This window comes from Panthera leo, chromosome D4 (assembly GCF_018350215.1).
Source record: "Panthera leo isolate Ple1 chromosome D4, P.leo_Ple1_pat1.1, whole genome shotgun sequence".
Classification (NCBI taxonomy): domain Eukaryota; kingdom Metazoa; phylum Chordata; class Mammalia; order Carnivora; family Felidae; genus Panthera; species Panthera leo.
This window is the reverse complement of record NC_056691.1, coordinates 608,510-635,580: the sequence shown is the minus strand read 5'-3', so window position 1 is coordinate 635,580 and position 27,071 is coordinate 608,510. Positions and strand designations below refer to the sequence as shown.

Genomic DNA, 27,071 nt, shown 5'->3' with positions numbered 1-27,071 from the left:
GGCGGTGCCAGGGCCACGTGACAGGGAGCCTCTCTAAGTCCAACCCCCCCCCCCCCCCCCCCCCCCCCCCCCCGCTGTCTCTTCCGCCGTCCTAGGCAGAGAGTCGAAGAACCGAGGGCGTGGATTCTTTAAAGTACGAATTAGAGAATTTCGGCTTGGGGTCCTTTGCGGACATTGAGGGCAGAGTGGCGAGGCGCCGCAGTACTCCAGAGGACCGCAAAGGAAACAAGGAGCGCCCTGGAACTGAGTGTGGTAACGGAACCTTAGGCGTCTGGATTGGAACTCGAGTAGGAAGGACTACAGAACGTGTCTGTTGGGACACGTGACTGGAAGTTAGGGGCATGGGCGCCGCTGGCTGCGGAAGACAGCGTGGTGAGGAGGGATTTGGGGCGTTGGAAGTGACCGGGTTGTGTGGCACCCTTTCCCTTTCCGTTTTTGGGTCTCCGGGAGGGAGAAGACTGGGGTGGGCAGGCTGGGGACGGGGGAGGCTACCAAATAGATGTAGGCTGACGCCCGGAACACGAGCCATGCTTTGGGCTTCTGGGCGCAGTTTTGGGGTCGCGCGTGGGAGGTGTCACTTATCCCGGAGGGCAGGGTCGGAGCTGAGATGAGCGGGATGAACGATCTCAGGATGGGCCTTAAATCGCAGCAATTCTGGAATAGATCTTCCGAGTCTCTTCTAATCCAGTAAGTTCCCTAGTATGCGTTAAGAATTACAGGTTCTGAAATTAGATCTGGTTTATTACTGAGGCTTCGCCGCTATTTGTCCTAATGGGAGAATGACTTCACCTGTCCTGCTCATCTAAACCACTTTGTACAACGCTGGCACGCAGTGTTAAAAACAGCAACAACAACCCTGTATTCTCTGTGGTATCGGTTGCTCTCATTGTGACTGAACAGCGCTTTGCAGATGCTTGTGTTGTGAAGTAACGTTGTAGTTTTGCCATTTGTGTACATCTCTTATGACCGGGAAGCTCCAGGATGGAGAGCTTTTTATCCTGTAGCATATTAACCTGCCCCATCCCATTTTTGTCAGCTTTTGTTACAGTGAATGTGTGGATGAATAAAAGAAAAACACCTGGAATATGCATTAGTGAAAGGGGCTAGAGTATAATATCATGGTCATTTAGAGGGAAAGAATTTTCCTGTACCTGTGTCTGTATGAGTGTGAGGTGTTGTTCCAAAGTGTGTTCGTGGAAAATGTGGATGTAGGACGTGAGCAGAGTCTCCAGTGATGAAATTTGGAAGACAACAGAAAGTGAAACACAGGTCCAGGCGACCAAGTTGAAGTAGAAGTTGCAGGGAAAGTAGTTCGGTTTGGTTTGTTTCATTTTGTTGTTTTTTGTTTGTTTTTTTTAGATTTGAGAAGAACTAAGGGAAAGAATTCTCCTGCACAGATAATCATTTTTCTTATTAGAACACACTAAGTGTATGCCCAGCATTCATGAAAGCCAACAGAGAAGTGAAGCGCCTTTTTGTGGGTGGCCTTGGCCAGAACATTTCCAGGGCAGACCTACAAAATCAGTTCAGCAGATTTGGAGAAGTTTCTGATGTGGAAATCATCACACGAAAAGATGACAAAGGTAAATTTATACTCCTTCATGGGTTGTTAAAGGCAGATACGATTCATATCAATATCACAAAATAAAGGAACCCTGGAGGTGAATGTTAGCCTTGAACACTGAAAGTATTTCATTACAAGATACTGTTGTGTGTATGCCATCCCTCTGCTCTTTGCCTTGAAGGTGTTATGTAAAATGTGGAACTTGCTCAGAATTACATTTCTGGGATCAAAAAGCATTCTAAATTCCAAAACATCTGCTTTCTGAAACATGCAACTTTCAATTTTCAGAGCTAAAATTCTAATATTTCCAAGGTGTCCTGTTAAATAGAATATCACTAACATACAGCAAGCAAAATGTTTAACTGACTGCTTAACATTTATTTTCTTAATTCTTTTTGAATATGTTGAAAATCATGTTTAGAAAAATGCAATCTTTGTATCCAATGAAAAATAAAGATTTTTCTTTGAAAGAGTAAAGTTCCAAGAGTCATTTTTTAAATTTAGAAACTTAATCTTTTTTACGTTGTTTTCTGGGTAGGAGTTTAAGGTTTGGTTTTTGTTCTGTTCTTTGTTTTTGTTTTTTTTTAGGAAATCCACAGAAAGTCTTTGCGTATATCAACATCAGAGTAGCAGAAGCAGACCTGAACAAGTGTAAGATTGTTACTATGCTTTGTATTCTATTTGCCGTTTCATGTCATTGTGTAACTCGACAGCTACTTTTAAGACATCCAGAGGAGGGGCGCCTGGGTGGCTCAGTCGGTTAAGCCGCTGACTTCGGCTCAGGTCATGATCTCGCGGTCCGTGAGTTCAAGCCCCGCGTCAGGCTCTGTGCTGACAGCTCAGAGCCTGGAGCCTGTTTCAGATTCTGTGTCTCCCTCTCTCTGACCCTCCCCCGTTCATGCTCTGTCTCTCTCTGTCTCAAAAGTAAATAAAAAAAAAAAAAAAAAAAAAAAGACATCCAGAGGAATAGCCGTGGTCAAGGGAATTCTCCTATCCTACCATTCAGGATGTGTTTAGGTCCATCCCATCTGGTGTCAGCAGACATATAGCAGCACATTGCTAGTGGGTTTGCTCAGAAATGGTATTCTCAAATATTTGGGGCAAGAGACAGCTTTCATAGGAACTGCCTGTGACATATATGCCCTTGGGTATATGCTATACTCCCTTCCTCGATGTGTTCATTTTTAGGCAGCTAATTCTTGTCATTAAGCACTGTTAGGAGAGGACTTTAGATGAAATCTCTACCAGTAAGTTGAGTAAAGCTGAAGGTAAACTGTGGCCTTCAATGAAGTAGGAAGGAGAGATAATTGGTACTGCCACTGATGTAGTAACGTAAGCTCGTTACTTGAGTCTAAAAAGTCAAAAGACACTGAAGAGAGAACATGCTAATAAAGAAAGAGGGCCATCAGCCTTCTGTGTTATTATTTGCAAAAAAAAAAAAAATTTTTTTTGATTTATTCTCTTGTACAGTGAGAAATAAGTGGTGGTAAAGAACTCATCAGTTCTGCTGTGCGACCTGTGACAAGTTGTTTCAACTAGAAGCCCCGGTTTATCTGATGTATGACAAAGATTCTGCTGACCTAATAATATCACTGCAGAAATTAAACCGAGTAATACATTACTACGTACTACATGTGGTAGCACCTACCACATGGAAACTTCTGTCCGTGGTTCTTATTAAAGAAGCTGGTAGCAGGTATTGAGAAAAATCAATTACTAGGACATAGCATTTGAAACACAGTGTAGTCACTTGTGGCTAATTTATTTGCAAGTTACATAGTGATAATTTGAGAGGTGATGAGTAAAAGCTGTACAGGATTTCAGTGTCCTCTGATTCACCTTAGAAAATTATACTCCTGTTTTTTAGTTTTAGCATGGGAGATAACAATAAAATGGTAAATAAATGTCAATCATCTACCAGAGGTTCCTGGCATCACTTTGTGAAGGAGTGACAAATTTTGCTATATTTTACACATTTGCCTCATTCTGTTCTTCCAGGAACAGAAGGGAACACTGGGCAATAGGGAGCATAAGGACTCTTGGGGTGAGTGGCTCAACTGAGACCACAGCCTAGGCCTTTTCTCCCAGGCTTTGTTTTCTTTATTTCTTCTGTGTCTTTTTGTGATCGGTAAGTGTAGTTTTCTTAGTACTAACTGTAAAAATGACTTGCTGCAATATATGTTTGCACTGGCGTGTGTTTGGATAACGATTCTTTACTTTATAGGTATGTCTGTTTTAAATAAAACAAAATGGAAAGGTGGAACACTACAAATTCAGCTAGCAAAAGAAAGTTTTTTGCACAGGTAAGATTTGCTTGGCATGGATTTAAACCGTATTTTGTTATATTGTAAATGGTTTTATACGTTCACTTAATTGATTTGAAACTGTCAAGTACTATGTTATTATAGTCCTAGCAAATTTAGGCGTTACAAGTAGAGCTAAAGTCCCTTTGAACTGTGACTCCCCATGACCCCAGACCCACCGAAAAAAAGATAATGCAATGCATTTACATATGTTTTAACTCCTATAAATATATACCTATTTTATTTTTTTACACACAATTTTCTGTGATGATGTAGATCTTCCCCCTTCTTTGTAGTGATTGTTTAACTGTTTCAGAAAATGGTTATACCACAGGTACTGGTTATCCCCCACTCATGATGAACATTTAGACTATTTCTACCTGTCATAAGAGATGACCTTGGAGGATGGCAGCTGCACGGTGCGCGGGTTCCTTGGGTTCCTGTCAGAAGGGGAGTAGTTGTATGATAGGGTTATATACATTTAAAATTTTAATAGACACTATTAAGTGTTTATGTTGATTTTGCTTCTTAAAGCGAGTGCCATACAAAGACACAAAGAAAATAGGAAGTTCCTGTATGAGAGGCATAGGTTTAATTCTGCAAGTGATTTAAGAACAAGACAGTATAAAAATCATTAGAGCATTTTAAGATTCTAAAGATATTATTCTCAGGGAGAAAAGAGTACAGTTTGGGAGCTTTCCAAATAGGAAACGTTTTAGGGATGTACAGCTGCCGTAACCAAGAGAGTTGACTAGATTGTTCTAGGCCAGGGAAATGGCAGGGTCTAAAACAGGTTTCAAGCAGCATGCTGAAGGCATATTTTGAAGGACTGGTCTAGTGACAGAGGTGAGAATTTGACTTTGTTCTTCAGCTCAGGGCCTCTGTGAACAGGGTAGTGATGGAACTTGATCTAGGGGCAATTCAGTGTCTACTCTGTGCTAGAACTGGAGCCCTGGTCCTGGGCAGGGTGAGCGTGGAGTGTCTGGGCAGGCATGCCTGAGGAGCATGAATCTGACAGTCGTGGAAGGAAGAACATAAAGGAAACAGACCAGGGGCAAGAGGCTGGTGAGGACTGGTCAGTGCAGCTGCCCAGGCCTGAGTAAGGTAGGGGAGTTTGAATTGGAAGGTTGAGATGGCATTCTGTATTCTCTTCATTAAGAGCGTGGAAATAGAGCACCTGGGTGGCTCAGTCATTAAGCATCTGACTTTGGCTCAGGTCATGATCTCACAGTTCGTGAATTCGAGTCCCACATTGAGTGAGCTCGAGCCCCACTTTTCTCTCTCTCTCTCTCTCTCTCTCTCTCTCTCTCCGTCTCTCTCTGTCTCTCTCTCTCCAAGTGTAGAAATAATCAAGACTTGGCAGACTGGGCTCTGAAAGACACCCCTTCCTCCTGAAGAAGAGTGAAGGGGTTGAGGGTGAATAAGATGCCAATAGTGAGTAAGCCGAAAGGGAAAAGCGAGAGATCCTAAATGATTACATAAAGTCAGACAACTTTACAGTAGTAAAATAAAACACTGTCAATACATGGTTGGTTGTTTTAACGCTTATTTGTATCTTCTTTGATTCAGATTGGCCCAAGAGAGAGAAGAAGCAAAAGCAAAGAAAGAAAAATCAACGATAGGCAACACCAACTTCTTGGAGAAGATGGGTGTGGTGGATTTCCATGTGAAGGCTGTGCCAGGGACCGAAGTGCCAGGACACAAAGTGAGTGTCCACTGGCAACCCCAAGTTGCCCAGACACCAAGTCCTGAGACCATGTGACTGTGACTGTCGTGTCTAGAATGGCTGCTTTTTCCCTTGATTTGAGGCACCTAATATAGGCAGTGCTTAGGGTTTTCAGTGTGCATTTACAACTCTCGGATAAGCACAGTTCTCCCTCATTTTACAGAAAGAAATCAAAAGTGGAGGTGGGTCTCCCAAGGGACATACATAGGTGGTGAGGCGTACAGGCAGGTCCCAACTTTGCCTTCTTAATGCGTACTGTTAGCTGTTGGCATCCCACGTGGTGTGTATGGGACCGATGGCTGTCCTGCTTCTCCTTCTTTCTTTCCCCAAACATTTTTTTTGAGAACTCCAGTTTCATTATCAAAAACAAAACCCAACAGTAATCATGGCCCACTGTGAGTTTGATTTTTTTTATAGTGTTTATGCAATATGGTTAATCTTTTCTGTTTGTGACATCTACAGTAAATGTATTCCTTTTTCTTTTTCTTTTAGAATTGGGTTGTGAGTAAATTTGGAAGAGTACTACCAGTCCTTCACCTAAAGAATCAACATAAACGTAAGATATCCTTTGCAAACAGCCTTTCAAAGTGATTAGTATTTACCTCAGCAACGGATACTTGCAGAAGTTCACTTCATCACATTAGGGTTTCACTGCCTCTGTCAGTAAATCTTAGATTCTTTTTTTACAATTTTTATGTTCTCAATTTCTAGGGAAGGTAAGACCTACCCACTTGCATGTTTGAAACAATAAGAGGTTTTATATTAGTGAATCACACTCAAAGAAGCACTTTTATGGATTAACTTTCATATCCTCCTCGTCTGATATGGATTCAAAGCCATTGCCAAAGGCGCTAAAGAAGGCGGGGTGGGGGGGTTGGAGGCTCGGGCCATTGTTAAAGAAGGTTTCGGAGGAAGTGAGGTATGGTTTGCATTAACAGAAAGTGGTAGGAAGACCAGTAGTTAGGAGCGGGTGGACAGGCTGGAGACTGGTGTGTGCCGACGTAGTGTGGATCCTGGATGAGTGAACGCGGATGCCTGTTCCCTTGAGGAAACGCAGTCAGGTTGTGCAAGACCTTGAATTCCTAGCATCCTGGACTTCTGGACAGAGGGTGCCACCTGTGTGTTCTTTAGCAGTAACCCGCGTGCCGGTCGGTCTGGGAAACAGAAGCCGCTCCGGGTATTTCAGAGCAGATGCGGTGCATACACTGGTTTCAAAAAGTGCCAGAGGAGCAAGCAGCTGGCAGGCAGAGTGTCCGAGGGTGATAACCGCAGTACAGCTCCCCCACCCCGGGGCTAGAGAAGTGCAGGTGTGTCCTCGTTGCTCACAGCTGCTGTGCCACTGTGGCCCCCGGACAACTGGCCACAGCCGCTTCTGCTCTCCCTGCTGCTGGCCCTAACGTCAGGGAAAGCAGACTTCCTCTCAGCCTTCCACCAGTGGCAGCAGCTGACAGCAAAGAGGAGGGTATTGAAGGACAGACGGTGTGGAGCTGGAGACAGCAGACGCTGCCCAGCACACCTCACATATTTGGCGGGCGTTCAGTAGTTCCTAAATGCTGAAAGCAACTTACATTTGCCTGTTCACAGGTTTTAGTTAATCAGCATGTGCTAGCTGTCATCACAGCACTTTGACACTAGCTAGAATCTAGCTAGACTGTGTTAGCAACAAAACAGGCCTGGAAAGAATTACTATCTCTTTAAAAATTTTTTTTTATTTTGTATTTTTTTACATTTATTTGTTTTGAGAGATAGCACAAGCAGGGAAAGGGCAGAGAGAAAGGGAGACACAGAATCTGAAGCAGGCTCCAGCCTCTGAGCTGTCAGCACAGAGCCCGATGTGGGGCCTGAACTCACAAACTGTGAGATCATGACCTGAGCCGAAGTCGGACAGTCAACCGACTGAGCCACCCAGGCGCCCCTTGTTTTTGTTTTTAATAATCTTTCCCACCAACATGGGGCTTGAACTCAATACCCCGAGATCAAGAGTGGCATGCTGTACCGACTGAGCCACCCAGGTGCCCCACTAGCTTTCTGATAAAGATCTGCGGGATGCCCTGCAGAGTGAGCGGGATGTGGGATAGATGCTCCTGAGCTGAGAAGATCAGAGCTGGGATGAGCCAGTACTGAGAAGGCAGGAGTGGTCGAGAGGAGTGGAGAGTAAAGGCTTTGCAGCAGCTGGCCATGCCCCACTGGGTACCCCTCTCTACTCGGCTGTACGGTATCAGCTCAGTGGATGGGTTCCTCAGATTTACAGAAAACAGTGTGTGGCCCCTATGCCTGCTCTGTAACCTGGATGGGTTTGCCATTTCTGCTGCCTAACAGTGGTGGCACCCGGATTTAACTCTGGACGTGCTGTGGAAAGCTCAGTTCCCAGACCCTGAGGTCACTGAGTGAAGGGCTCGTTCTTTTGGACGGGAAAAAGAGGATTGGCTCTGAGTAAGTGACCCGCCTTACGATTGCACAGTACTCTGTATGCTTCGCCAGATTCTTAAGTTTTCCCAAAACCTAGTGCCTCTGTTTTATTCCTTGACTTTTGGTGACATCATGAAGTATGACCCATCAAAATACTGTCACAACTTAAAGAAGATTGGGGACGATGTCACAGATGTCACCCCTGTGTCCCACCTCACTTGGGAACTGGAAGGAGGGGATGATCCCATGAGTAAGAAGCGACGAGGGGAGTTCTTTGCCGCTCACAGCCCCCCCAGGAAGAGGATCAAAGTGCAGAAGGACGAGGCATGTGCTGCGTTTCCAGCTGTAAGAGCAAGACCCAGCAGGGTTCCGGGGAGTCTGCAGCCCCTACAGCAAGAAGTGGCACAGGAAACACCCTGTGATCCTGTTACTCCTCCGTTACTGCGTGTACCTGCTTCTCATAGCCAGAAACTTAAAAATGTATTTGTTCAGGCTTCTGGCATGGGAACTACCAGGAACAGAAATCACATGTCTGATGATGATACACATTCCGAAGAAGAAATAAGACTACTGATCGCAAGAGAGGAAAGCCTGGAGAAAACTATGCGGTCGTCAATAGATGAATCTGCAAACGAGCCCTTCGAAGTTGTAAGGGGTGATTTCAAACCAGATGTTCGCAAACTGCGCTCTTTACCAGGGTTAGGTGATGCCTCTTGCCTGGCTGGTGAAGACCATGTCATAGGAAGCGATTGCAACTATGATTCAGGAGACACAGATGAGATCATTGCAACAAGGAAAAAGCCCAGTGAGGTCAGAAGCGGTACAGAATTTTCACAAATGGAAACGTCTATACACAAGAAAGCTTTGAAAAATAGAAAAAACTGTGAGCTTTCTGATCACTCTGTTGAAGCCCAAAACAGAAAAACCAACGCGGAACTAGCCATCAGTCCCGGGGCTACATCCCGCTCCAACAGCTGTGAAGATGTGGGCTCTGTGTCAGAATGCAGTGGGTCTGAGGAAGATGAGGAGTACAACACTCTGATAAGAAACTGCCGTCGTGTGAGTCTCACTTTAACTGATCTGGAACAGCTGGCTGGCAGTGACCTGCAGGCTCCAGGACATGACCCTGAGAGCGGTGACCAGGAAACCCCCGCCAAGTGTGACAAGGCCTCCAAGAGCCACAGGACTCGGGGTGGCCTCCACAGACGCCAGCAGTGTATCCATCCTGCAGAGATAGTGGCCGCCCTCCTAGAAGGAGAAGAAAACACCCACGGAAAACAGAAACCAAAGGAAAACAGCCTAAAGCCGAAATTCCAGGCTTTCAAGGGGGTACGCTGTCTCTATGGAAAGGAATCAGTAAAAAAAACCCTGAAAGACAGAGTGGCCTCTGACGATACAAATAAAGATCAGCATTCCTTGAAACGTGATCCCAGTGGCCTGTCCACAGGAAAGGGGTCCCCATGTGCTAATGACTCACCAAGCGAACTAACTCCTCTCCAACATGCAAAGAAGGCAAGTGACCCAAACCAAATGCAGCCTGAAAAGAGACAATCCACTTTTGAGAGCAAGGATCGCAAGATGGTGTCCCCAAGCAATTCGGAGAGGGGAAGTAGAAGTCCTACTTCTAGTCTGTTGCCGTTAAAAGATGAGAAATCTTTAAGTCTTGGTATAAAGACCCCCAGGATGGGCTTTGATAAAGACGGTTATCACGGGACCAGAAAGACAAGAGAGGGCTCTGGAAGGAGCAGCCACATGGCCCCTGGGAAAGCACTGGAGGGCTCTTCCAGGAGAGCCGCTCAGGGCAGCAGCACGGACTCCCCACTTCCTGTAACCGCTTGGTCAGGCTTGCCCGCTAAGGGTAAGCCTACTGACGATAACGAGAAACGTTTGGCAGCCTTGGAGGAAAGGCGGAAGGCAAAAGAAGTGCGGAAGCAGCTGGTTCATAACGCCCTGGCAGATTTGGTGAGTGCGTGCCCAGTCTGGACACCACGAGGCTACCCTTCCTTCCTGTGAAGATCCTCGTGCCCCTCAGAGCCTCTGTCCCAGCACCGACCTGTTCCATGTTGTGTCCCTTGTGTTAGAAGATTTGGTCACCTTGTTTTTAGCATAGACCAGAGAAATTGAGATTAAACTATTTACTGAAAACATTCTTAATTTGTTTTAATCTAAAGTTTTCCTCCTGATTTCTTTTCTTTTAAAAGCTTTAACTACTATAGGTCAGTGATGTGTCCTAACATGTCTGACTTCACATGTAAGTCACTTGCCAGTGGTTTATGTCTCACTAAAATTCACTCTAATGAGACTATGCATTTTTTGCACAACTGTGTGCGTCTGCGAAGTCCCAGCCTTCACAGTAAGTGCTAGACTTAGGGAATGAGGGTCTTGGTCCCTGCCTCTGGTGGTCGTTGTCTCATCCCGTTTCAGTGCCCCAGGACCCAGAGAGAAGAGTGCCCGTGCACCCTCAGTACAAGGAGGTGCAGCACGTCAGCCAGGGGGAAGGGTGGGGGCTCCCTCAGCCTGAATGGACTCTGAGGTAGAAGGATCAGTGAGAACTGGTTGGGCAGAAGTAGGAGGGTGGGAAGGGAGAGGGAAGGGGTTCCGTGGGAGGGGAGCAGTTTGTACAAAAGTGAGCGTTGGCAGCCACTATAGCCGAATGGACAGAGGACAAGGGTGCTCGAGAGAAGCAGGGCAAGTTGTGAAAGGCTGTGGAGGTTGGACTTTATTCTGTGGCTGGAAAGGAAGAGAGTGAAGATTAGTTGTGTATATATCAGAACAGGAATCAGCAAACCATGGCTCGCAGGCCATCCATCCCGTTTTGGTACAGTCTCCAAGCTGAGAATGGTTTTCACATTTAAAAGGGTTCAAAAAAGGGGCGCCTGGGTGGCTCAGTCGGTTGAGCATCCGACTTCAGCTCAGGTCATGATCTCACTGTCCGTGAGTTTGAGCCCCACATCAGACTCTGTGCTGACAGCTCACATCCTGGAGCCTGTTTCAGATTCTGTGTCTCCCTCTCTCTCTGCCCCTCCCCTACTCATGCTCTCTCTCTCTCTGTCAAAAATAAATAAACATTAAAAAAAATTTTTTTTTAAGTTCAAAAAGGAAGAATACAGGACCAAGATCATATGTGGTCTGCAAAGCCTGAAATATTTACTCTCTGGTTCTTTAGAGAAAATATTTGCCGGCCTCTATCTGGGTAAGATTGTTCAGGCTATGACAAACAAGTGAAATGGGACAAATCTGGAACTGGAGAATCTTTGGGAGGTCATGAGCCAGAACCAGGGCAGTGACAGTGGGAATAGATTTAAAAGATACCAAGAAGGTCCACTGGACCAACTGGACACAGGAAGAAGTTTTAAGTTTGCCTGTTGGGAAACAAGTGGGATGAGAAGGGGCCTTGTCCGGGGAAGGAAAGAGGGCTATCTGCTGGCGTAAAGCTCTTGTTGACTTCTCTAGGATGGTCATCCAGAGGACAAGCCAACACACATCATCTTTGGTTCTGACAGCGACACAGAGGAGACACCAACTCGGGAGCAAAGCCACCCAGGAGAGGAGCCAGTAAAAGTAAGTATCTCAGGAAGTCCACATGGGCATTCACCACTCTCGCAGATCCGCTTCTGCCTACTGCAGACCAAGACCTCCCCACAACTGCCAGGTTCAGTGTAAAATCCTCCAGAGCCACAGTAGCCCCGGGGCTCCCCAGGCTACCACACACACAGACACGAGGGACCGTACAGATTTTCCCCCACAGGAACCTGCCTTCCACATTGTCTGCCAGGTAACATCAGTCCTAGTGACACCCTGTAGAGTGTGTCCTGTATGACATCCACACCCCCATGCCCAATCCAGACTGCACTGGGAGCCTCGACATTAGTGACCCAAGCAAGAGGCCAAGTCAATGTCACGGAGTCAGGACTTTGCATTCTGACTGTCCAGCCTTTCCTGGGAGAGGCATCTGGGTTACTAGTTCTTAGTATGGGCTTAAGATTACGTAAAGAAGGAATTGCAGGGGCGCCTGGGTGGCTCAGTCAGTTAGGCATCCGACTTCAGCTCAGGTCATGATCTCACGGTCGGTGAGTTCGACCTCTGCATCGGGCTCTGTGCTGCCAGCTCAGAGCCTGGAGCCTGCTTCGGATTCTGTGTCTCCCTCTCTCTCTGCCCTTCCCCCGCTCATGATCTGTCTCCCTCTGTCTCAAAAATAAACATTTAAAAAAAAATTTTTTTTTTTTAAAGAAGGAATTGCAGATTGTCTCTGTTGTTAATAAACTGTCTACATCTGTTCCAGGAGTCTGTGAGTAGAGCATCTGGGAAGCTGTTTGACAGTGAGGATGAGGAATCCGACTCCGAAGATGACGGCCACAGGTTCAGAATTAAACCTCAGTTTGAGGGCAGAGCTGGGCGGAAGGTTAGTAAAGGCTGAAAATACACCTGTAACACGTCCATGTTTTTGACACAGTTGTTAAATCTGCGTAAGTGCAGGCTGACCCAGATCTGCTCCCCGGTGTTCGGTGTTCATTTTGATGGGTTCGTGGGTGGTGAGATTATGCAAACACTAACGTGAATTTGAGGGTGAGGGGAGGGAGGGGAAGCACTGTCTTGGATCATGGCTATCGATTATCTGTGTGTCTGTGTAGCTCATGGACTTACAGTCTCACTTCGGCACCGATGACAGATTCCGCATGGACTCACGATTTCTGGAAAGTGACAGTGAGGAGGAACGGGAAGGTAAACACCTACTGTCCGAACCGTCCTGTGTCAGAGCTGGGGCTCCCTGGGGAGTCGTCTGGTCTGGCCCCTTTGCTCGCCATGTGGGGAGCCTGCACCCCAAGACTTCCGGGTGTGAGGCCCATGACCCACTGTTGCTTACTCAGTACTCCTTGAACTTGCTGGTATATATTAAGCTGCCAGAAAGGACAGGAAAGACCCCGTCTTCCTCTGCCCTGTCCCTGGCACAGGGGAGAAGGATGGGCCCTACCTGACAGTAGTTTGGTAGGTCCTGGCAAGGTTGGGGAAGATGGTTAAGTCCCACGTGGCTTTCTAGAAACAAAAACATTGGTCTTCCGCCCAGCGTGCATGCTGGGTGCAGGTCCTTCAGAAGCAGTACCCCACCAAGTGCCAGTCTGCTTGCATTCGTCCCAGTGTGGGCACACTGGCAGCAGTGACGATCTCTGACTTCCTTCTCAGCAGTGGCTCCAGACTTTCTCTACAAGACCTTCTGTGCTTAAGTTTCCATCTTATCCTTCGAGAAAACCCTCCCCTCCCACCTGGCCTGGAGGAGGGTCACTTCAAGTGAGGCCCCCACTTCCCTCCTGGGTCTCTGTACCTCTCTGTCCTCACAGCGCATTTCTGTCCTTCCTGAGTTAATCTTGGGCCTCACCATTCATACTTGCTGTCCCTCCTTTTCAGGGGTGTGCTCCTGCTGACTAGGCCATTCCTTCCACCTTACCAGCTTCTGAGTTGCCACACCCACCTTTTTCATTCTAAATTGCATCTGAATCAGAAGCGGTTGGCTTTTTATCGTAGACTCTAACAAAGTTCTCTTTTGGTCAGCAGAAGAGTGGACGCAGGATTAAAGCGAGAGATGGCTAATGTCGGGGAAAAGACAAGAGCCCCGAGTAAGGGTCCTTGCCCCATTTTTATTAGGATCAGAAGGCTTACAAACATGGCGATGGATGTGCACAAAGGGACAATGAATCTGTGAACATTAACTTGGTGGCCATGAGAGAAAGGGGTCTTGAAGATATTCGTGGATAGGGGTTTGGGTTAATACAAACCAAATCCTGGCGCCGGGCAGTCAGGTTGAAGGTTGTTTACAGCAGACCTGAGGCAGCACCTCTGTTTATCTTAGCTAGCCTAGGGGATGAGATAGATAGGGGGAATAACTTCAGGGTTGACAAGACACTTTTTCTTTTGTTAACCATCTCCACTCCAGGCTGCTTTGCCTGCATCGCAGTGGTCCAAAGTCCAATTCACCAATGTACCTAACCCGGCCCTATTCTCCTGTGAAAACAGCTTTCTGCTATAGTACTAAATTTGGGGTGCTTTCACCCTGAATATCTAATCTTGTTGTTCCTATGTGTTGGGCACCTTTGCGCTGTTTCTATTTCAGGTCTTTGCCTCTCTCTATATATTTTGGGGGCTCAGCACCCCCTCCCTATTTTGAGGTGCCTTTGCACCTCCCTATTCCTGGCACCTTTGTGCCTCCCTATTCTCGGGGTGTTTGCACCCCCTTATTCTTGGGGTGCCAATCTGATTTACCCATACTCGGGTGTGAGCATTTTATGACTTTGTATTTCTTTATGCCTTGTCAACCCATTGTTGTAAGCCTGGGGGATTCCTAAGCTTATCCCCCACAGCTTTTTATTGAAAATGCACTCTTTGCTTTGACCCTCTCTTCTTTGAGGTGATTGTCCTGTGCAAGAAACGCTTCTGGAAACCAGGGTTTGGAGAGCAGGTTCTGCAGGGTCCACATCAGCATGCCCGTCAGAGCCGCTCGAGCACTTCCCTGAGGAGGCGGGAGCAGGCAGAGCAAATTGGCCTGCATTTAGCGCTGCATGTGGAGGTGGCTTTCGGAACCTCTGCCTCTTGGGTCTGTGTCCACACGACACTCTTCTGACTTGTGGACCCTCCCAGCAGTGAGCAACCCCACTCAGTGCAGTGGTGTTTCCTCGGCTTCGGCCTCGCCAGCCTGCCCATGGTGTCTGTCCCTGTCGACCACCCGCCTTGAGATGTCCTCTCTTTGCTCCCTTTGTACCAAAATTCCCTTGTTTTCTCCCAATTCTTGTTCCTGGTTCCCGAGGTTCTGTAGGTAGGTCCCTGTGGCTTTAGCCTTCTCTTGTATGTGGGCATTTCCCAAATGTGGGTCATCTTTGCTCCTGACTGTTCTTTTCTCAGTGCCATCTTTCACTACCTTCTGTTTTTAGATTTACGTGTAATTTAAATAACATTTTTAGGATGTTAAAAAAAAAAGTTTAATTACTTTAGTTTTGTAATTAATATCTTGCTCTTACATTTTCAATATTTACCTTAAATTTTTTGAGTTGCCACTGAAAGCCATTAAATGCAATTATGTTTTCATAATTACAAACAAGAATGGGACTTTTCATTTGTTGGTCATGAGACTTCTGAATTCCCTGTGGCACTGAGGGGCGTGGGGACAGGAAGGCTAGGAAGATGGGGTTTGGCCCTTCTTTCGCCTGTCTGAATGTGCTTTGCCCGTGTTTAGGTACTTGTAAATGTTTGATGGTTGAGACTGCTCAGGTAATGTTTGCCAAGAGATTGTTAATTACCCTTTTACCTCTTAGAGGAAAACGACAGCAGAACTGCCGAGGAAGAAGAGCTTGCTGCCGAGAAGCTCAAAACTCTGGACGTTGTGCAGAGTGTTTTGCAAACCACCCTCAGCGATTCTACACACAAAGGATCAGTAGCTGCTAAGAAATTTAAGTATGGTTTATGTTCCATCCCATTCCATTCTATTTTCCTTTGACATAAATGCCTTATTGAACTCTGTATAAAAGTAGACCATTGTAAATGTTCTGGGGAGTGTGGTTGGCAGTATGTATCAGTCCCTTAAAAATATACTTCTCTTTGATCCAGGTTCACTCCAGGAAACTAATCTTAAATTTTTTCTCTGTTTATGTACTTAGATGTCATAACAGCATTGCTTCCATTAGTGAAGCAGCTGGACAGTGATTTAAATATTAACTGTAGGGGCACTTGCATGGCTCAGTTAAGTGTCCAACTTTTTTTTTTTTTACGTTTATTTATTTTTGAGAAAATGTGGGAGGGGCTGAGAGACAGAGAAAATCCCAAGCAGGCTCCACACTGACAGGACGGAGCCTGATGCGGGGCTCGAACTCAAACCAAGAGACTGTGACCTGAGCTGAAGTCAGACACTCAACTCACTGAGCCACCCAGGTGCCCCAAGTATCCAACTCTTGATCTCACCTCATGTATTGATCTCAGGATCGTGAGTTCAAGCCTCGTGTTGGGCTCTGTGCTAGGGGTGAAGCCTGCTTTAAAAAATAAATATTGGGGCGCCTGGGTGGCTCAGTCAGTTGAGTGTCCGGCTTCGGCTTGGGTCATGGTCTCACGGCTCATGGGTTTGAATCCCGTGTCAGGCTCTGGTGCTGACAGCTCAGGGCCTGGAGCCTGCTTCAGATTCTGTGTCTTCCTCTCTCTCTGCCCCTAACCCACTCACATTCTGTCTCTGTCTCTCTCAAAAATAAATAAACATTTATAAATAAATTAATTAATTAATTAAATAAATACTGTGAAACTTTATAAATGTAGCAGTTTATACTACAGAAAATTTTAAACACATAATTTGGAAAGACTGGTGTTCCTTATACACCAGCTTCTACAATCACTACCATGTGACCAGTTTTCTTTTCTTTTTTTTGTTTTAATTTTTTTTTAATGTTTTTATTTATTTTTGAGACAAAGGGAAAGCATGAGCTGGGGAGGGACAGAGACAGAGGGAGACAGGAACCGAAACGGGCTCCATGCTGACAGCAGAGAGCCTGATGCAGGGCTCAAACTCATGAGCTGTGAGATCATGAGCTGAGCTGAAGTTGGATGCCTAGCCGACTGAGCCACCCAGGTGCCCCTTGTTTTGTTTTGTTTTAATGTAAACTCTACACCCAAAGTGGGGCTTGAACTCAGGACCCTAAGATCAAGAGTCACATGCTCTACTGACTGAGCCAGCTGGGCATCCCCAGTTTTCCTTTCTATACCTTTACTCACCTCCCCAACCTTTTCCCCCTAAAATATTTTATGCAAATCCAGTTTTATCCATATTTTAGTAAGTGTAAAATAGTTTTTAATGTTAAAAAAAGATCCAGGGAAACTCAAAACTGGGTAATTTAAAATATGACTGTCTCTAACAAGATTCTGACACTCTTCTTTGGTTGTGTGGTTTTGTCTTGCTCAAAAATTGGAATAGCTCCAATGTCGACTTACGATTTACTATTAACTTTTTGCATTATGTTCTGATTTCTCTCTCCCAATTTATTCCTGTCTGTCGTTTACATAGGGATGTCATACGTTATGATCCAACAAGGCATGACCATGCCACTTATGAAAGGAAGACCGATGATAAGCCAAAAGAAAGGTAAGTCAGCTACTTCTCTCTGGAGGAGGATCATAGAAATTAATCTCATTTCAGACAATAGTAGTAGATAGTAGCCAATATCTATCCATTGGTCCACATTGCATTTAATTTAAGACCAGGGAGGGAAAAGTTAGAGTAGAATTATTGATGTGGCGGAGAAAGTCTTACCTTTTAACAAAGAAGTCTCATGCAAGTAAATGGCATGTGCTCCTGGGCTGCTCTGGTGCCTCCTACTTGTATTAGTTTCTTGTGACTGTTGTAACAAATTACCACAAACTTAACTGCCTTAAAACCACAAAAGTTACCGGGAGTCTGAAGTCAAGGTTATTGGAAGAACTACGTTCTCTTGCGTTCAGGGGAAACATCTGTTCCCACCTCTCTCCTGGCCTCAGGTGCCTGCCAGCAGCCCATGGTGGTCCTCGCCTGGCTGTGTTCCTCCATCACTGGAGTCTCTATATCTGTCTTCATGTGGCCTCCTCTTCTCTGCATCTTTCATCTCTGTGTCTGTTATCAGCACACTTGTGATTACATTTAGGGCCTGTCTGGATAATCCTGGAAAATCTCTTCTTTGCAAGGTACTTAAAAACTCTGCAAAAACCCTTTTTCCAAATCAGGTAATGTTCACAGGTTTTAGAAAGTAGGGCCTGGACATCTCTTTTTGAGGGCAGCGATTCAGTCCACTCACTCCTTCAGTGTGGTAGGAACTTGTGTTTCCCATCCATGCCCTATCAGTTTGACAAATACGGCACATGTGTGGAGCAACCACCAAGTCTGCCTCGTTTAATTCCTTCATTTTCGGGCTGTGAAAATCACTAAAGGCATGTGGTATTCTGAATTAAATCCTGGAAGAAAAAAGATATCTGTGGGGAAACTGGGGAAACGAGAATAAGGTTTGAGTTTAGTTAATAGCGATGACCCTATGTTAATCTATTAGTTTTGACCATTGTACCAGAGTTACGGAAGATGCTACCATGTGGGGAAACTAAGTGAAGGCTATTTGGGAATGATGTACTGTCTTTGTAACCTTTCTGTAAATCTAAAATTTTTCCAAGATTAAAGGTTTCTTTTAAAAAGAATCAGATCAGACCAAAGTAGAAGTAATATAAACATTTCCTGCAACGTAGAATTTTTGTATGTTATTCCAAATAACCCACATTGAACGTGGCATTTGAGTAGGGTATATTTTGTATATGTATTTTTATATGTAGGATGTATTATCTATTGCTGCATTAAAAATTATCTGAAACTTAGCACCTTAAAACCACAAAGACTTAGTACCTCAAAGTTTCTGTGAGCAGCCTCTGTAGGTGGTTCTGGCCAGGGTCTTTCAAGAGGTTGTGGTCAGAATGTTGCCCTGGGCTTCAGTCTCCTCAGGCTCGACTGAGGCTGGTTGGCCTGCCTCCAAGATGGCTCCTTCTCATGGCTGTGGGCCAGTCCCTCACCTTGTTGGCCTCTCCATTAGGCCGCTTAAGTGCCCTCATAACAGGGCAGCTGTCTTCCCTCAGAGCCAGTGACCCAAAAGAGAAGGAGGAGGCACGGTGTGTTTTATGACCTAGCCTTGAGCCACACACTGACAATCGGCCCTGTTTGGTTTTCTTGAAACAAGTCTCTAAGTCCAACCCATAGTTTGATTGGGGGGATGGGGGTGGCTTGTAAACACCACCTCTCAAAGGGAGAAGTGACGAGGAATTTGTGAACACATTTAAAACCACCGTTATGCACCTCCTGGCACAGATTGTTTATATTCCTGCCACATGGAAAATATGCTCACCCCCTCCCTGGCTTCCCCAGGACCCTCACTTCTACAATATCCATTCAGAATCTGGGATGCTGTCATCCAAATCCCGTCTAGGGGCAAATGAGGCTGAATGTTGTAATTCCTAGAGTACGACACCTTGAGTGCAGGTCTTGTAATTAGAGACGGGAGAGAACTGTGAACCAGAAAGACTGGTTACTGCCCGTTCTCGAACACAGTGGTGGGACAGGTACAGGATGGCCACCGTGAGCTCTGCTGTCCAGAGAGGATACAGGAGGCACAGGGGGCACCAGTCCGGAAGAGCTTTGACAAACATTTTGACAAAAAAGCTTTGGACAAACATTGGGAGTTCTTAGATTAGAACTGTGGGCCTGGTAATAATTCTCCACGGTCTTGATTCCGCCTTTTGGATCATCCTTCCTTTTTCATGAACGGTCGCATGGGGTTGTGGCTAAGTAATTTTCTCAGCCTTCTTTTTCCTAGTAGAAATGTGGGAATCCAAAAGCCTTTTCCTTGTAGAATATCATGGTACCTATCAATCCAGGCTAGTGTTTCTCTTAACCTATTTCTCTTAAAATATTTGTGTGAATCTCCTGTGAATCTCCTATGGGTTCACTCCCATTAGACAGGAGCCACACCCACAGATCATTTGGAGACCAGCTTATTTTCCTGTGGACTTCTGCTGAGACACCACCTTTAAATTCCTCAGGAGCCTCGTTTGAACAGTTGAAGTTTCTGGGCTATGGCTACGGTCTTAACAAAGGATTTTGTTTTATATTTAGACTGGGGTCTACACATTTCTCTGTTAAAAGATCAGATAGTAAATATATTAGGCTTTGCAGGCCACAAGGTCTCTGTTGCAGTACTCCAGTCTGCCTTTGTAATAGGAAAGCAGTCACAGGCAATATGTGAGTGAGGGAGGCTGGGTTCCAATAAAATTACCAGTAAGACACTAACATTTGCATTTCATGTAATCTTCCATGTCACAAAGTCATTTTCTCTTTATTTTTTCCAACCATTTCAGACTGTAAAAGATTGCATTGTAGCTTGCATCCCACACATAAATAGGCAACAACCCGGCTTTGGTCCTTGGGCTCTGGTTTGCTAACGCCTGCTTTAGACTATGTTTTCTGAGTCTTAGATTTGCTCTTTGCTTAGAAGCCAATTCTTAAATTTCATGTCACTCGTGTTCTAGAAATTAGGAGTCTTCAAGACCATGAGGTCCTAGCTTCTTATAAGAAATATCTTCCTTCAATGAAACTATCTGCTCGCGTTGTACTGCAAGCAGCAAGAAGAAACCAGCAAATACCCTCAGACCTTCCCAGACACCTTCCTAGCTAGCTTCTTGTTCATAGGCATGTCCCAGGGCCCACTTTAACAGAGATGATGCAGTGCTGCTGAACTTCCTGCCATGGCATAGCAAGGATCCCTTTCCCCCAGGTTTCCAGTAGCGTTTACCTCAATTTCCCACAGCCCTACCTGCAGCCTCCTCAGTGGCTATGTAGTTTCTACTGGCAGTTTCTGCAAGGCTCTTCAGGCTCTTGCCTACACCCTCATTGCTGCCTCCTGACCTGCCCATTACCTGGACTGTGCAGCCCCTCCTCTGGTTTAGATTTGTTAGAGCAGCACTTCACACCTCGGTACCAAAATCTGCATCAATCGTGAATCTCTGTGTAAAAAACTTCCCCAAGACTGAATAGCTTGACCTTAAAAATTCATTAGGTCCCAATTTCTGTGGGTCAGGAATTTGGGAATGGTTTACTGGGTAGTTAAGGGGCTCTCAGAAAGCTGCATTCTCCGAGGGCTCAAGACTGCCTGCAAGATGGCTCACCTAGTCTGTTGGCAGGAGGCCTCCATTCTTGCCTCTTGTTTGGCTGTTTGAGTGCCCTCAGGGCATGGCAGCTGGCTTCCCCCAGAGACGGTGGTGTGGGCGGGGAGAGAGCAAGGAGAACCTTGTGACCCTCATCTCCATAATCACACACCGTCACATCAGCCTTACTCCACTCCTCAAGAGGTCATTAAGTCCAGCCCACACTCAAGGGATGGGAAATTAACTCCCACATCATAAAAATGGATCAAAGGATCTTTAGACCACTTTTAAAACTGCCATATGGGATGAGCACTGGGTGTTGTATGGAAGCCAATCTGACAATAAATCATATTACTAAAAATAAAAATGCCATAAGATGGTTCAGTGATAATCATGTGGAACTGTCTGAAGTACACCGTTTCTCAGAGTTCAGTCTCATAGAAGGCATATCTGTCCTTAAATCCTGGCCAGGTTGGTTTTCTAAATGAAGTATTAAAAGTATCTCTCGGGGCGCCTGGGTGGCTTAGTCGGTTAAGCGTCCGACTTCGGCTCAGGTCACGATCTCACGGTCCGTGAGTTCGAGCCCCGCGTCGGGCTCTGTGCTGACAGCTCGGAGCCTGGAGCCTGCTTCAGATTCTGTGTCTCCCTCTCTCTCTGACCCTCCCCCGTTCATGCTCTGTCTCTCTCTGTCTCAAAAATAAATAAACATTAAAAAAAAAATTAAAAAAAAAAAAAAGTATCTCTCTGTGACAGTCTCCCTCAAGAAGGCATTCATTTAGGACATCTTGTTCACTTAGTATTTTAGAATAGGTAATACAGTTAGAACTTTGGCCCAATACTACTCATGATATATGGAGTGGACTCTAATAGGAAGAATGATTTTAGTCTTGTAATAGTTAAAAACCCAGTATTGGAAATAATCATGGAACTTTTTATCCCAACTTCAAAGACAAAAATAAATGCAGAGCAGGTTTAAAATGACATCAACATTCCATATCAAAACAGAGTAGACTTAGCACATTTATAATTCATTTCTAAAACCAATGTTGTAAAAGCCACAGAATTTTACTTTTTAAATGTTTATTTTTATTTTGAGAGAGAGAGACAATACGAGCAGGGGAGGAGCAGAGAGAGAATCCCAAGCTGGCTCTGCACTGTCTGCATGGAGCCCGACGTGGGGCTCCATCACACGAACCGTGAGATCATGACCTGAGCCGAAATCGAGTCAGAAGCTCCACCGACTTAGCCACCCAGGTGCCCCAAAATTCACAGAACTTTAGAACTTGTAAAGATCTGAAAAGTTATCTGGTTTAGCATGTTCATTTTGCAGGTGAGGAAACTGAGGCCTTTTGTGGTTAAGTGATTTTCTTAAAACTAATATCTTAGGTGTGATTTATGGAATGTAACTCAGGATAGGAGGGAGATATGATTCTTGTGTAATGTTTGGAGCTGTTTGACATGGTTTTCTGTATTAAAGGCTTATTGGTCAAGATTCTGCTTTTATGAGTAGAGTTTCATATGTGGATCCTCTGGGTTGTTGAAAGAATGGGTTGGTTTTCCAAGGTGTTCTAATTTCTGGCAGCTGATGGTCTCTTTGTGACATGCGTGTCTGTATGTGTCCCTGCAGTAAAGCAAAACGGAGGAAGAAAAGGGAGGAGGCTGAGAAGCTGCCTGAGGTGTCTAAAGAGATGTATTATAACATTGCTGCGGACTTAAAAGAAATATTTCAAACTGCAAAAGTTACCAGTGAAACAGCAGACGACACGCCCTCTACTGAGAATCGTGATGGCGAGAAGGTCGAAGTCCATGAGCCCGCGCCTCTGACAGCTGGGGCCTGGCAGCCTGGCGGGTTCACATTCTCCTTTTTTGATTCAGATGCTAAAGATGTAAAGGAAGGTACTTTCTAAATTGTCTTAACTTTTTTACTTCAGGCAGCTCGAACGTAATAGATTGAGTCTACATTAAATGTAATAATGTAACATTAGTTGAAAAGAGAATTATTCTCTCCCACCTCAATGAACAATAGCAGATTCAGTATTATATGGCCAAAACCACGTGCCTGGAGCTGTGTTCACACAGCAAGAAGTGTTTTTGCACTTAAAGGAGCAGACGTCTAGCTGCCACTTGAAGGGGAGCATGTACTGTGCAGCATTCCTTCTCCTGGATGGAAATAATCATAAGAAATATAGGGAGTCATTTATTTAAGTAGCTTCTGTCTTACATGCAGTTGGAAAAACCAGGACCTGTAGCAAGCCGGTGCCATCTGGTAGGGAAAGGTGGAAATAGGCGACCTTGGCTTTATACAGATGCACTGTCATCGACTTGCTGGTTGCTTCCCACTTAATCCTGGGAAATGTGCCAGAGCCTGGAGAAAAACAAACTCCAGCACGCACAGTTTTGCGTTCCGTTTCAGGAGGTTCATGTCTGGAGGCCAGCGTGACCCAGAAGTTAACAGCAGCTGTTAGTTAGGCTGCTCTCCCTTAGTGTTTAAGATGGAAGTGGAGCTGTTGCGGAAGCTCACCGAGAAGCCGGCTGTGCCCACGTAAGAGAGTGCCGCACACCCACCTTCAGTGTGATACCATGCTTAAAGTAGCATCCGTGCGTGCAGCAGATAAGTACTTAGTGTCATTTCTCTGGTCCTCTGACAGGAGGGCAGTGATCCAGCTTTTCAAAATGTGTTCTTAAGTAAGATACAATACATCATGTGCTCTGCTTACATTATTCTCTTGCATGTGATGTCCCTCTGAGTAGCAAGGTCAGTCCTAAACTGCTGAGCAGACCTGGTGTGATGTGGATATTGACTGTAACTCTTCTGAAAGCCAGGCGTGAGAAAATTCACTTTGAAATGAGTGCTGAGACGCCTCGGGTGTGATTTCCGTGCTCCAGGAATCAGGGGCACTGTCCACATCTTATAGCAGTGGCTTGTTCAGCGGTTCCAGAAAGACCATTTGGAAACTGAAAACGTAAAGACAGATGTTTCCTTTCCTCACTGATGAGTAAACGGGGAAACGTGGTTTCACTGCAACATGTTCTATTTTGGGCTTCTCTTGCTAGCACTTTTGTTCTTTTATGTTACACATTTATAAACCTTTAGTTTTTATATCTTTTTATAGTATTACTATATTTCTTGTCAGATCACCTTGGTAATGCCAAAAAAACATGACACTTTGTCTCCATTAATATTGAAAATCCAAAAAGATACTACTGATTTTAAATTAATGATTAAGCTACTGGACCCTTAGAGCTATGTGTGTATGGTCAAAGTGGTCACATGAGTGTGATCAGGTACAGTCCTGTCCCCTTTCATTGCCATGATGATACAGATGCCTATAGAGTTGAGACAGTGAGAACTGGGAAGGTTGTCTGGCAGGGAGCCCCTCGTTTCCAAGACAGCAGTTCTGAAGAGGAGGAGGTTACAGAAGAAACAGACGACGGGAAGCCCAGCCCCAGGTAAGCAGTCTCTTTCTGTGCAGGTCTGTTTCATAATTTGTAGAACCTGAGTTAGACATGCTGATAGAACTATCCAAATTTATCTTCACAAGACAATTTTCTTTTCAGCTTCTTTAGAGTTCTCTAGCCTTTCTGTAACAGGGATCACGTCTCTTCCTTAAAACTGGATAGCACCCTGTGAGGGGTATGAAGTCCTGGGTCTGGCAGGAGGACCCTGGAATGTCCCATGGGAAACACTGGCAGATGGGGTAGCAACACTGGGGTGAGACGGTCAGCCACCACCATGGGACATAAGTCTTCATTACCAAAGCTTCAGGTAGAAGAGAGGATGCTGAATACAGGGTGGAGTCACTTTAAATCAGGGCAAAATGAGCAAAACATAAAGCAGATATATTTAAGGAATAGTTCATTTATATTTTCAGAACATTTCATCTGAAATGTTGAAATTAACTAACCAGTGTCTCTCTCTCTCCCCTCCCTCTCTTGTTTCAGAGAAGTACCAGTACCTGAGAAAGAGACTACAAGATTTTTCTTTTTTTCTAAGAACGATGAAAGACTTCATAGTGAGTCCATTTCTGGATTAAATGATATAGAACAGGAAATGGAAATGGTACAGCTCTCACACTGTGCACTCCAATACAGAAACACGCATCCAAGAAAGTATTTGGCAAAAATTTTGATCCTTTGCAATGTCATGTGGTTCAGCTGTCTCTGTTTTTGGACTCACACAGGTAGACTGGTTAAGCTCTGGAAGATGAGAGCTCCCACTCCCCACCTCCCTCCCTCATTCATCATCATCATCATCATCATCAACAAGGGCTTCTTTGTTGTGGGGACTTGCTTAGATGCTAGATGGGCAAAACTCCTGTTTTTCATACCCTGAACGTTCATGTGAAAACTGAGGCTCTTGGTGAACTCATTTTTTTTTCAACCACTTAAGTTTATCTTTTTAAATATATTGTCAAATTGGCTTACATACAACAACCAGTGCTCATCCCAACAGGTGCCCTCCTCAATGCCCATCACCCATTCTCCCTCCCCCCGCCCATCCACCCTGTTTGTTCTCTGTGTTTAAGTCTTTTGTGGTTTGCCTCCCTCCCTCTGTTTGTGACTATTTTTTCCCCTTCCCCTCCCCCATGTTCTTCTGTTAAGTCTCTCTAGATCCACATATGAGTGAAAACATTGGATATCTGTCCTTTTCTGGCTTATTTCACTCAGCATAATACCCTCTACTTCCATCCACACTGCTGCAAATGGCATGATTTCATTCTTTCTCATTGCCAAGGAGTATTCCATTGTGGTGAACTCATTTCTTAAAGCCTAGCACAAACAGAAAGCAAGACACATAATAGTAAATGATACACAAACGGTAAAAATTCTAGCGGCTCTATATTTTCATTTTGTAAAAACAAAATATTTTTTAAAATCGCATAAATTGTAGGGGCGCCTGGTGGCTCAGTTGGTTAAGCGTCGGACTCTTGGTCACGGCTCAGGAAGTGATTTCGCGGTCATGGGATCAAGCCCAGTGTCAGGCTCTGCACTGAGAGCATGGAGCCTGTTTGGGATTCTTTCTCTCAAAATAAAGAAACATTTTCTAAAAATAAATAAAATGAAATTAGCATAAATTGGGGAAAAAACGGTGTTAACTAGAATTGAAGACCTCGATAATGCCAGCACTAGCATATCATCCATTTTAAAGGCATTAATCTTCTGCCTTGTCTTTTGATTTTCCCTTATGAGGTTCTCATTTATTCTGGAGAGGAGTGGGAAGTAATATCAGCAGGAATTCTTGGGAGGCCAGAACAAACACCTTGCGTATGGTGAGTAACAGTATCCCCATATTGTCTCCTCAGATGGATGCACTGTTATGTCTGTGTGTTAGTATTTGTCTGGTGTAAGAAATCGGTAGTAAGGAGTAACATGTAAGACACAAATGGTGACACCTGAGGCCATGATTTAACCTCTCAAGAGTCACCATGGAGGAAGGGACTCTGTTTAGGTCATGCCATATCTGGTGCAGGTGAGGAACCTAAGAGCAGCCGCCTGTGTGGGCAAGTTCCCGCCATGCTTGTTAAGTAACAGTAAGTCCTGAGTTTGGGGAACACTAAAATATGGTTTCCATATTTAAAAAGTTTGAATATTCCTTGTTCATTCCAAGTGAGCACTCCCATAATGCTTTCCATAATCCTGACACTGAATAACCTAAATTTTACTTTATAGTTACTCAACACTTGAAAATGATTCACATTTATTTTTAACAAAGGCTTGATTTACGTTTTTCTAGGACTGTCGGAAGAAACATAAAGATGCCAAAAGGAGAGTGAAACCAAAATAATATTAAATGTCAGCATTGGTTTTGATACTGAATATGAGCAAGGCTTACCTATGGAAATCGGGTGATGCAGAAAATAATTTTAAGTGAGAAAGAATTCAGATTGAAGGGATTCAAAATCTGCCTGATTGATATCACTCTGTTTGCTATCTTTTTCTGTGGATTTGCTTGTATCTCTTTGTAAGTAATTCTGCAAAAAATTAACATGAACTTTTTTTTTTAAACAAAGCACAAGACAACCCCTCAAAATACTTTTTATATATAATCTCTGTGCTATCTTCAGTAACTAATGTGTATCTTCTAATTTAGAGTTTACATAAAGTCTTTTTAAATGTATGGGTAAGAGCACTTGTGTTTTCCAAGTTAGGCTTTGTGTGAATTATAGGCTACATGAAATATGTATTTTTGATTGTATATTGTCATTTTTTTAAAAGATGAATACAAATCAGCCTGAGTTCTGTACTTGTGTCCTGATAAACAACTAACTGAAATGCAAGACATTTCAGATAAGCATCATAGGAGAGAGTTCTCTGAGGACCAGGAAAGGGTGCCAAATAGACTTTTCCTGTCCTTGGCCTCTGAAAATTAATAGAGGCAACACATCAATCCCAA

At 44.7% G+C, this 27,071-nt stretch overlaps 1 protein-coding gene across 3 annotated transcripts; it reads left to right on the top strand.

The window, feature by feature from the left end:
- Window positions 1-91: 91 nt before the first annotated feature.
- Window positions 92-26,677, top strand: NOL8 (nucleolar protein 8). 3 transcript variants are annotated; one of them, XM_042914201.1, is made up of 17 exons: window positions 92-252; window positions 1,360-1,583; window positions 2,153-2,215; window positions 3,789-3,867; window positions 5,437-5,572; window positions 6,086-6,154; window positions 8,132-9,964; window positions 11,456-11,563; window positions 12,285-12,404; window positions 12,634-12,724; window positions 15,304-15,442; window positions 17,034-17,111; window positions 22,305-22,573; window positions 24,001-24,127; window positions 24,620-24,690; window positions 25,868-25,947; window positions 26,412-26,677. In XM_042914201.1, exons 2-17 carry the CDS (start codon window positions 1,445-1,447, stop codon window positions 26,460-26,462), a joined length of 3,453 nt encoding a protein of 1,150 aa, XP_042770135.1. In that variant the 5' UTR covers window positions 92-252; window positions 1,360-1,444; the 3' UTR covers window positions 26,463-26,677. The 3 variants fall into 3 exon arrangements, with proteins under 3 accessions (XP_042770135.1, XP_042770133.1, XP_042770136.1); XM_042914199.1 differs by having other exon boundaries at window positions 92-372; XM_042914202.1 differs by lacking the exon at window positions 92-252 and adding an exon at window positions 408-687.
- The last annotated feature ends 394 nt before the right edge of the window (window positions 26,678-27,071 follow it).